Consider the following 10,470-nt stretch of genomic DNA (forward strand, 5'->3'; position numbering starts at 1 on the left):
TGTTGGCTCCTTCAGACCCTGTAATTCCACAGTATCCTGCAATGTTCTCAGTTGTCCCAGGAGCGCCCTTTTCCTCAAACCCAAGGATTTGCTTTGTGTCTCCCTCATTAGGCCCTGCTGCTGATTGGCCAGCACTCCGTCAGCCTCCTCTAGCCTCGGCAGCAGAGTGGTCACCATGTCCAGACAAGAAGCAGGGACGCTGTCCCTGGTGACGGTGAGTCTGGCTCCCTGCAGCAGCAGATCCAGCTGAGGAGCCTTCTCCTTCAGGCTGTCGATACTCTGTCGGATCAGTGTGAGCTTGGAGCGACACTCCTGCATGGCTGCAGTGTCACTCTGGGGTGTGCTGAGTACTCCGGAGATGTCTTCATCCATAGTTCTCAGAGACATGAGGAATCGGTCCAGGGCCCGAGCAGCTGCTTCACTCTTTCTGACCTGTTGTCGAAGCTGGTCCAGGCTGGTTCTGTGAGTTTCAACTTCACGGGCCAGAGGGAAACAGTCTCTGGGGTCCAAATCCGTGGATTCAGGGTCCAGACGGGCCAGCTGGTCCAGCTCACTCTGGATATTGTCATCTAGTTCCTGTTGCAAAAAGAAAACAAGATTTAGCTGTAAGAAGATGCTGTCCAGAAACAATCCACAAACAAATAGGACGTCTACAGCTGAGTGGAGACCTTGATGTCCTTCAAGATATTGGTGTTGGCCAGCGTGAAGGATGTGATGTCTTTGGGTTGTCTCAGGTAGCGGTCAAGGCGGTCGGTGAAGTCCACCATGTGGTTCTCGGTTGAGTCAATCTGTCTGAGTGCAGCTCCCAGTGAGCTGCCTCTCCTCTGGAGGCTCTGCTGTTGGCTACGCCACTGCTCTTGGAGTTCTGCCTTCTCCTGCTCCACTACAGGGTTACCATGAAGCTGGGAGCACAGGTTTCCAAACTCAGACCAGAGGGCTTCCGTCTCCTGTCTCAAGAACTGGAGAGAGAACGTTTGTTGTTATTTAAGATAACAGTTTATTTCACTGGTTATAGATCAGTGGATCCTGTCTTCTTTAAACCAGAAGTATTATGGAAGTATTATAAATATTTATTTATAACATATAACTTAAAAAATAAACTTTACCAAAAAAATAAGCAATTTTCTACAGTATATATATATATATATATATATTCCTTTTCTTTATTTAACTAATCATTAATTGCTAATGACTTTTTTGGATATACAAGAAGCTTCTGTACCTGAATCTCCTGCAGTCGAGTGTGTAAGCCTTGGAGAGAGACGGTGTCAGACTGCGCATCTGCGATGCTCTGTTCATTTTTTGCCAGTTGGACTTGGAGAGTCTTTTTACAATGCTCATATCTGATGATTTAAATTGACAATTAGCTCATATGTATATTTTAATTCAATGAAATGTGATGGCAGTAACACCTGCTTATTTATATCTACCTCTCCAAGGCCTCTTTTTTAGTCACCTCCTCTTCTACACTTGGCTGTTTTTCAACCTCACTTCCCTCCACATTGATTGTCTTTGCTGTCACGTGAGACACCTGAGAATGAAAAAGAATGTTTGCTTGTAAGCTCTGACCTCACACCTTAGGAGGTAAATCTAATATTTGACAATGAGCCATCGGGAATACAACTGAAACTTTCTATCCTTAGAAGGCATAAAAGGTGGTAACAGTGTTTGTGGGAGAAATTAAAATGGTAAAAAAGGTTTCTACCTCTACTGAGATTTGAGGTTTGTCCAGCTCTTGTTTCAAAGTCAGGTCTTCGGTGAATTCAGCAGAAATCCTGCAAAAGTCAGGTTTGAAATTATTTACAAAAAGAAGAGATATTTACTTTCTGAAAATACAAGCACTCTATGTAAGAACTTAATACAGAGGGTTTTGACCTGTAATTTAATACAGTAAACAGAACAATCAAATGCTGGAAAATTATTTCAAAACTCCTAATTAGATTTTGGGTGTTTTAAGATTGTTTTATACTATATGGAATAAAACTGATATGCATTAACAGTCAACAGTGTGTTTTATCTAATATTCCCCTATTTTATTTGACATTCTCAATTTTCTTAGATATTGGGTAAGTTTCATTGTTTTGGCAATGTTGTAAAATTTTTGGGTTAAGTGCATTTGTACTTGAGCCATCATAGATATTAAGTAACCCTTAATAACAAATTGGAAATTAAATCTAACAAAGTTACAGGCTCATCTTAATATATTATCTGTGTTTTTGAGAGATACTTTGTTTATTTAAATAAATTACACATTACACGTTTACATATTTTTTATAAGTGAGTTAAGGTTAGACCCATGGTTGCGAAAAAAATGTTGGTAATTGAGTAGACTTTTATTTCTGTCTTTCAACACAAGAATGGAACATTTATTCTGTAATATCTGACCTAGAATCAGAAACGGATGTGTCCTGGTCTCCACTGAACTGGTGCTGGATGGCAGCTAGTCTCCTTTCACACTCTCTTAGCTGGGTTTGGGCCAGACGGTGAGCGTCCTCAGGACTCAAAGTGTCACACAGCTCCTTCAGAGCCTCCAGGTGTTTTCCTGCCTGCGCGAAGCTGCCGTCCACAGCAAAGCAGGCCTGGTTAAAGTCAACAGAATTAACACAGTCAGAAAACTGCAGAGGACTGCACAACAACAAATTACTTGAAATGTAATGGCTCGACACGATAATAGATACATTTAAGTAACTGACTTCAATTTATACAAATTATGTGGATATTTTAAAATCTTAAAAATGGCAGCATCATTGAATATACACAATTATTTTTAAATGTTATTTTAGCTCGAAAAACAACAAAAAAGCGTAAGCCCCAAAGACAGCAGCAAGAACAAGATACCACACATATAGAAAAAGAATGCTGTTTTTAGACTGTACGTGGTAAAGTGTCTGTGTTGTTCTTTCAAAAGAATTGTGTTTTCCTTTTGTCACAGCTAGGTGTGAATTCCCTCTATACCTGCCAACAAAATCAGCATTCTTTCCAAGAAAGAAACAAACAGCAGTTACCAAGTGTGATTGACGAGATCCGGTGTAGCAAACAAGGAAGAAAGAAGAAAAATAGGTTTACATGATGAAATGACAGATACGCTGGCAGAGAAGCTTACCACTGAAACACACCCATCACCAGACTTTTAATTCTGTTCTATTATTATTCAACTACCTGTATTTGTGTTTCTAGGGTGGAACCTAAGAGCAGCTCACACTGAAGGACAGCTGTGTTAAAGTCTTTTCTTGTTACTTCAAATCGCAAGTTTTGCAAAAAGCCTGAGATCTCAGCTCTCACAGCCTGGTGGACAGGACAAGACACATTTTAAGAAAATAAAAATAAATACACAGAGCATGTAGGTCTCCTTGGCAATCTTTTGTTACCTAACAAACAACAAGACAAGGCTTAGACATTACATCTCCTGTAACATGTATTTTAAATATCACAATTTCACCAGTAGGTGGCTTTGTGCCCTACCTCCCACTGAGTTCTGACAGACTGGGTGAAAAATTCCAGGTCTCTGAGTTGTGGTAGAGTGCAAAAGGCCTCCATGCCCTTTGCTGCTCGCAGGAACTCCTCCAGTAACTCCGGGTCCAGGGTTTTCAACGCCTCCTGGCAGAAGAGCATTTCATTTAGCACTGTATTTTTTTATTTTTTTCATTATTTGTAGTAAAAGACTAGTTTTTGAAGATTATTTTATCATTATGATTTCTGTAATGATTACTTGAATATCAGCGGAATTTTTTGTTACTTATTGTGATAAGAAATGCCAGCTAAGATTTATTTGAGAGCCAGATGTAGTCATCAAAAGACCCACATCGGGCTTGTGAGCCATAGGTTCTCGACCCCTGCCTTAGACCATCTGAAACAGTTACAGATTCATCTATCCCGTTTGTAATTTTCTGGAGCCTCTGCTAACCTGAGCTGCCCAGACATTATCAGGACACCTGTCAGCAAGCCAAGTCTCCAAAGAATGTCTACTGAATGTCCTCAAATACAGCCCTTCTGATTCATTTCTGAGAAGGACTCCACTTTAGAACATGTCTAGAAAGGCTTAGTAGAAACACAAAACCTACAAAATAAAACTAGTAAGAAATATCACTTACCTCTTTGACTGATATCTGGTTGGCTGATATACACTTGACTTTGAAGATATTGATGGCTTCAAGGATGTGCTCCTGTAGGCAGTGCTTGGCTTCCTCAAAGCCATTCCTGGCCAGTGCTTGGGCCTTGGTGTAAGCCTCCGTGTAGGTCTGATGTGGTGCCTGAGCCAAAGCTGGAAGACTGATGCACGGGTCTGGAGACTCAGCCTGGGACTGTGGCAAAACATTTACCTGAGAGACCACATTAGTTTGCAGAAGTTGTTCTTTGGGTTGTGAAGTGAATGGATGGGTAGGAGGTCTTTCCTCTGGGCTAATCTGGACCTTTGGTATCTGAGTCACTTGAGGCTGAATTTGGGGTTGAGGGAGCACATGTGTCTGCGGTTTGGGTTGAGGTAAAGAATGAGGCTTCAGCTGAATTGCTGACTGAACCTTAGCTTGAACTGGTGATTGACTCTCAGGTTGTGCTATTTGGGCCTCTACCTTAGGCTGTGTTGTTGACCCAGCCTTGGGTTCAGGTATAAACTGAGGAAGTGATTCTCTCTTAATTTGTATTGGTGAATGCACTTTTATTTGAGTTGTTACCTGAACATCTGGTTGTGGTGCTATATAGACAGGGGATGTCACATTGGAAGAAGTGTGACCCTTTGGTTGATCTGTAGCCACAGTGTTTACCTGTGGTGAGGCCTGAAAGCTGGTATGAGAACGAGGTTCCTGGAACTGTAGGTTGGCCTCAGGTTGCTGAGCAGGAAAATAGGACTTTTCTAGGCTCGTCTGTCTTTGGATGTTTGTTTGTGAGGAAGACTCTGGATAGACTTGGGGCTGTGAATACAGCTGGGGTTGGCAAATGAAATTCTGTGGGAGTTGTGTGGATGGATTTGAGGGAGGTTCTGTATAAGGTTGTCGTTGACGAATACAAATCTGCAGCGAGGGTGTATAATGTTGTGAGGGTGGGTCTGGATAAGGCTGGCGTTGGCGAACACATACAGGCGGCATTTGCTGGTATGGTTGTGTGGGTAGGTCTGGAAATGGTTGGCGTTGACGAACACATATTGGTGGCATTTGCGGGTATGGCTTCGAGAGGGGTTCTGGATAAGGTTGGCGTTGGCGGACACAAATCTGTGGTATTTGTCCTTGTTGTCCTTGATGATGTGAAATATCATATGGCCCAATTGGAGCCTGTTGATGCATGGGAGCCTGAGGTCTCATTTGCTGCTGTATTTGTGACAATGGCTGTATTTGAGGGTGTGTGTATGATGGCCCAGCCTGAGAATACCCAGGGGATCGTATCTGAGATCCTTGTTGGAGCATTGGCTGTAGCCACTGAATCTGGATGGGTGGATGTGCCTGAGATTGTAAGTTTTGATCCATTGGCTGGTGCAAGGATTGAGGAATGGGAGGTCTCTGCTGGAGAAATACCTGACATTGGGGTTCTTGGTTGGGTGCCCACTGGTGAGATGGCGATTGAACCTCTGGCTGAGATTCAGTTTGTGGATGCTGAGTAGACATTGGGGAAGTGGCTCTGACTTGGGACCAAGTATGCATTTGGGGTTGAAAGATGGACTGGGTAGGAATTTTGGAATAGGCAGGTGGCATCTGGCTTTGTGGTTGAGTCATGAATTGTGGAAGAGATTTCATCTCAGGCACTGATTGAACATGAGTTTTAGAATGGGCCTTGGCTTCACCATGTGTTGGATTCAATATATCAACATTTTCTTGTGCAGGGGCTTGAGGCAGGACCTGTGTTGGAGGTTTGGGTGAAGGGGGCCTCACGGGTCCCCAGGACTGAGGGTGACTACGCAGTTGAATATGGGATGGCACTGGATACTGAATTTGATCCTGCACTGTGGTGTGCATTGGAGAAGAGGGTCTGACAGGAGGCCATGTTTGTACCTGAGCTACAGCCGGACCATGGGCATGGCTTTGGGCCTGGCCCTGTTGCTGCATACTTGACTGGGGCTCAGCTAAGAAACATGTTTGGGACTGAGCCAATACCTGTGACTTCACAGAGCCATGGGGTTCTGAAAAAACTGGTGACTGTGACTCAGCCTGACTCACTCTGATTGGTGGGGGCATGGTCTTTGTTGGCTGCGGGGTGATATTTTGGGATACACCTGTTGATTGCACCTGGACCACTACCTCAGATGCCGATTTAACCTGGGGAAGTGCTGAAGTTTTTGGGTGAGGTGGTTTTGCACTTACAGCTTGGTGTGGTTGTGTTTGTCTTAATGCAGGCCGTGGTAGTTGTTTTAGCACCTCTTGCTGTGGCTCAATTAGATGTTGAGGTTGCTGTCTTAGCTGTAGAGCATGTGCTTGCAGCTGAGGTTCAGGGCCTCCTGAATGCTGAAGATCAATTTGGACTGTTACCATTTCGCTTGTTGTCTCTGAATGTGTCTTTGTTGCTTGAACTAACTCCTGTTCTGGATGAGGAGCAGGCCCTTTCTGGCTTTCTGTCTTTTGACACCAGGGTCTGTTTTTCATTGCCTGAGCCTTTCTGCTTTGAAATTCACCAGAGCTTGAATCTAGTTTCTGAAGAGCTGTCTGCTGGGGTAAATAGTCATGTCCAGAAATCCCTCCTCCATGTGTTTCATCTTGTACATGGAATACAACTTCTGGTTGATGCATTGTTGATTTATGTTCCTGTGTCAATTGCCATTGTGGCAGCGTTGGAATCATCTCCTGCTGATCCAGTTCTTGCAGGTGCTCTTGGGTGAGTTGTTGCTGCTGTACCTGTTTTTCCTTTTGACTGTCAAGCATTTGTGGTTGTTGTTTTGTCAAAGCAGTCGCTGACAAGGTCAAACCCTGGGACTCTGTAGGTGACTTTGTTCCAGTTCTTTTTACAGCCTCTGCGTAAGTATATGGCATTGGAGGAGAAGTCGACTTTTGCTCTCTGTGTTCCTGCACCACTATCTTTGGAACAAAGGCTTGGTATTGCTGGGAATCTGGTTTGGTCTGAGGCTGGTGACTTGGCTCCTGGGTGTCCAGAGGCCTCAAATGTTGAGCTTTTTGTTGAGCCTGTATGAAAATCTTTGCTGGAGGGGTTTCTTCTGGGGGACTTCTGCTTCTGTCTCTTCTAGCTCCCAGGCTGCTTAGCATGCCAACGGCTTCCTGGAATTATAATTCCACTTTATTCTCTCATAGTATTATAAATGCAAACATCTTATAAGATCAAGAGGGGGGAAGCATCTGACCTGTGACTGAGCAACAGCTGCTCGCACTCTGTCTTGTATTGTGGAGGCATGAAGATACCTGATGGGAGAGTTTTTCTGAGTTGCTATTACTATCATCTGCAGGTCCTGCTCCTCTGTCACCACCTGACCCTCCAACTGTAGACCACGGGAGATCAAGACCTGGGGGAGAGAAAATGATACAGAGTTGGAGTGTGCTTTAAACTTATATTATTTAAAAAACACAAAGGATTCTATTCTGGAAATGTTTTTTTACCCTGGCTCGTGGGTCCTGTTCCCGATGGTGCTGTTGTCTTTCTGAGGCCCTCAACAGATGGTACAGCTCCCTGGCTTCTGTTTCCCAGTGCAGGAGTTCAGCCAGCCGACTGTCTAGACCTGACACACTCTGCTGCAGCTCTGTACACACCTGCTGTGCCTCACATAGGGTCTGCATCACCTGGTGACGTCACATAGGCAGGTGATAAAAGGGAAGAATATGCTGCTTCAATTTGTCATTTTAACAATGGAAACCATGTGGGTTTTTTTCTTTACAGATCTTTGTTTAACAACAACAATGTGGGAACCAATTGAATTCTTAAATTCTGTTAAATTATATAATTTTATATATATATATATATATATATAAAGATAAATCACCCTTACCTCAGGTAGAGCAAGCTTAAGTTTCTGTATCTGATCTGGTGGGTAATCTGGAGATGGCATCATGGTATCCAGATCCACTTCACTTATCTTCTTTATTATAAACTACAAACAAAACAAAAAACTCTTGACTTCTAAATACGATTCTTTTCCAGGTAAATTACCATGACAATTGTATTAACTCAAAATTTTTTACATATTTTAAGCTACAGCAATTTTACCTGAATTCTTTTTCTGTATGTTCGCATAGGTCCGTCCATGGCCTCCAGGGGCTCTTTAAGAATGAGAGTAGCCTCTCTAATCAGGGTCTGTGGGTCTTGGGGTCTGGTCTGCACATCTGCCCTGGGCCCAGTCGAGATGTCCTAAAAATTCAGTTAATATGGAATAGACATATTTAGCAACTATATATATCTACTGTATATATACATATACAAGGGCAGTGCTGGTTCGGAAGGTTTCAGGTTTGAGTCCACCAACTGCCAAGTTACCATTGGTTACCACTTCGTTGTGTGCAGTGGTGTGCTGCCACAATGACAAGTTGTTCACTTTCAGTTATAGCACACCCCTAATATATATTAATGCTGGGAACAATTAACAGTTTATTGGCCATTAATTGCATGATTATTCTTCAAGTGATCGTAATTTTATTAGTGTTGGCCAAAGTTTAAAATTGTAATTCGCCTTAGTCACATAATTAATCAGCAAATAATCATGACTAATTAAATCAAAAGTAGTTTCTTGTGCACATTTTTTTTAGTATACTATACAAAGAAACATGCAATACCATTTCATTGGCAAAGCAAACCGTGTTTTTTTGATGATTTGTTGATTTCTGGACATGACTATTTAGCCGAGCAGACGGGTTATTAGTGGGGCCTGCTTGTTATTAAATCGTCAACTTGCATGCCTAGTAGTCTGCCTTTGTATTATTAGTTATTATTTTGCAGCCAAAGTTTTAGTACTTTTACAGCAGTGTGGTGTCTCAGTGTATGGTGGCTCTTTTTCTCTTGCTCACTCTTTTGCACTTTTTTCTTTTTTAAAGGAAAGGAAAGTGAATTCCTTGTCACTGTGACACACATCACTGCAGACAATGAAATTTGACCTCTGCATTTAACCCATCACCAAAGTGAACAGTGGGCAGCTTTTTGAGCGCCCGGGGAGCAGTGTGTGCGGACGGTGCCATGCTCAGAGCACCTCAGTGGGAACTTGGCAGCTGGTGAATTCGAACTTTAATGAATACTAACAGAAAAATACATAGTGACTTGCTCTGAATATTACTGATGAATCCAACCTGGTTGGGTTGTTTTGTTTGTTTTAATCTTTATCAGCTGAATATTACTGATGAATCCAACCTGGCGTTGTTTTAATCTTTATCACTTGAATCAATGTTGGCTGTATGATGACAGAGACTGGGGTGTTGTCTAAAACATCAGTAATGGTTTGTACTGAAGATTATCATTGCGATCCAAAGAATAAAAGGTGGACTGCACCTTCATACATTCAGACACTCCTTATTTTCAGACACCAGGGTTAAATATAACAAATGAAGAATAATTCATTAAATTCCAAAGGCATGAGACATTTGATCCAAATGCCTGCTGTTAGTCGTCACTTATAATTACGTAAACACAAAAGGAATTTGGCCAATGACAAGAAATAGTCATTGGCCAAACATCTAGGAATTTGGCCAATGACAAGAAATAGTTGAGGTAAAGCAGCAGCAACAGCTGAGATGTTGCTGATTTAAAACCACTGACTGCTTATTAAGAATAACTTACAAAAGTGTTTTTGTGGACAAATTCAGCCCAATGCATGTTGACCCGACGGATCTCCTCTGAAAGGACCCTGCTGGTCTGAGGGTTAGTTCTCTCAATCAGGAAGTTTCCCACCTCGTTCAGTTGGGCTTGTCGTGAGCCCCACTCTGCCAGAGATTCAGATGTCACCTGTAAAAAGCCATAAATAATTGATGCGTGTAGGATACAAATGATAAGAATTGCATATGGCTCAGGCCACAGATAGCAGACCCCTGCTTTAGGGCCTGAGTTTGTTTTTACTTCTGCCACTATAATTTTTGGGTTCTTTAGTGGGTAATTCACTGTATTGTATAAGTCACTATAAATAACTCTATATAGAATATGTTTTATATAGTGTACGTTTGAAGGGCATTAACAATTATTAGTGATTTATGGTTAAACTACATAAGTGGTGTCTCAGATTTTTTGTTAGATTTATTTTGCAGTTTTTCAGTGCTTTGAATTGACTTGTACCAAAAGGTAATTGGCATAAAATCAGTAGTTTCGCTTACTTTGTGGTCATAATGATAAGAGAACTACTACACTGTACAAGTACAGACCATTTGGCTGTTTGACAACTATAATTTCCAAATATACTCTCTCCTATTACACATCTAGTATTTATTTTACCATCAATGCCCATTTATGGACACAAACAGATATTCTATTGTGACTTTTTTTTTTCTCTTAACGTTGACAATTACCTCGGCTGTATTTCCAGGAGTGGCGTGTGGCGGGATGTTGTCTAGCGCGTGGACGGCCGCG

General features: G+C 42.2%; 1 protein-coding gene across 1 annotated transcript in view; it reads right to left on the reverse strand.

The window, feature by feature from the left end:
• The window catches only part of syne2b (spectrin repeat containing, nuclear envelope 2b), a 34,547-nt gene that overhangs the window by 1,525 nt on the left and 22,552 nt on the right, over positions 1-10,470 (reverse strand). Inside the window, exons 20-32 of the mRNA XM_025060586.1 lie at positions 8,134-8,274; positions 7,916-8,017; positions 7,530-7,709; positions 7,277-7,435; positions 4,092-7,193; positions 3,463-3,597; positions 3,160-3,285; positions 2,386-2,579; positions 1,706-1,775; positions 1,431-1,531; positions 1,223-1,343; positions 669-959; positions 8-576 (exon numbers count right to left, since the gene is read on the reverse strand). Coding sequence (XP_024916354.1) covers positions 8-576; positions 669-959; positions 1,223-1,343; positions 1,431-1,531; positions 1,706-1,775; positions 2,386-2,579; positions 3,160-3,285; positions 3,463-3,597; positions 4,092-7,193; positions 7,277-7,435; positions 7,530-7,709; positions 7,916-8,017; positions 8,134-8,274 — 5,291 coding nt within the window. The remainder of the gene's footprint in view (positions 1-7; positions 577-668; positions 960-1,222; positions 1,344-1,430; positions 1,532-1,705; positions 1,776-2,385; positions 2,580-3,159; positions 3,286-3,462; positions 3,598-4,091; positions 7,194-7,276; positions 7,436-7,529; positions 7,710-7,915; positions 8,018-8,133; positions 8,275-10,470) is intronic.

This window comes from Cynoglossus semilaevis, chromosome 1 (genome assembly GCF_000523025.1).
Source record: "Cynoglossus semilaevis isolate Cse_v1.0 chromosome 1, Cse_v1.0, whole genome shotgun sequence".
Taxonomy (NCBI): Eukaryota; Metazoa; Chordata; class Actinopteri; order Pleuronectiformes; family Cynoglossidae; genus Cynoglossus; species Cynoglossus semilaevis.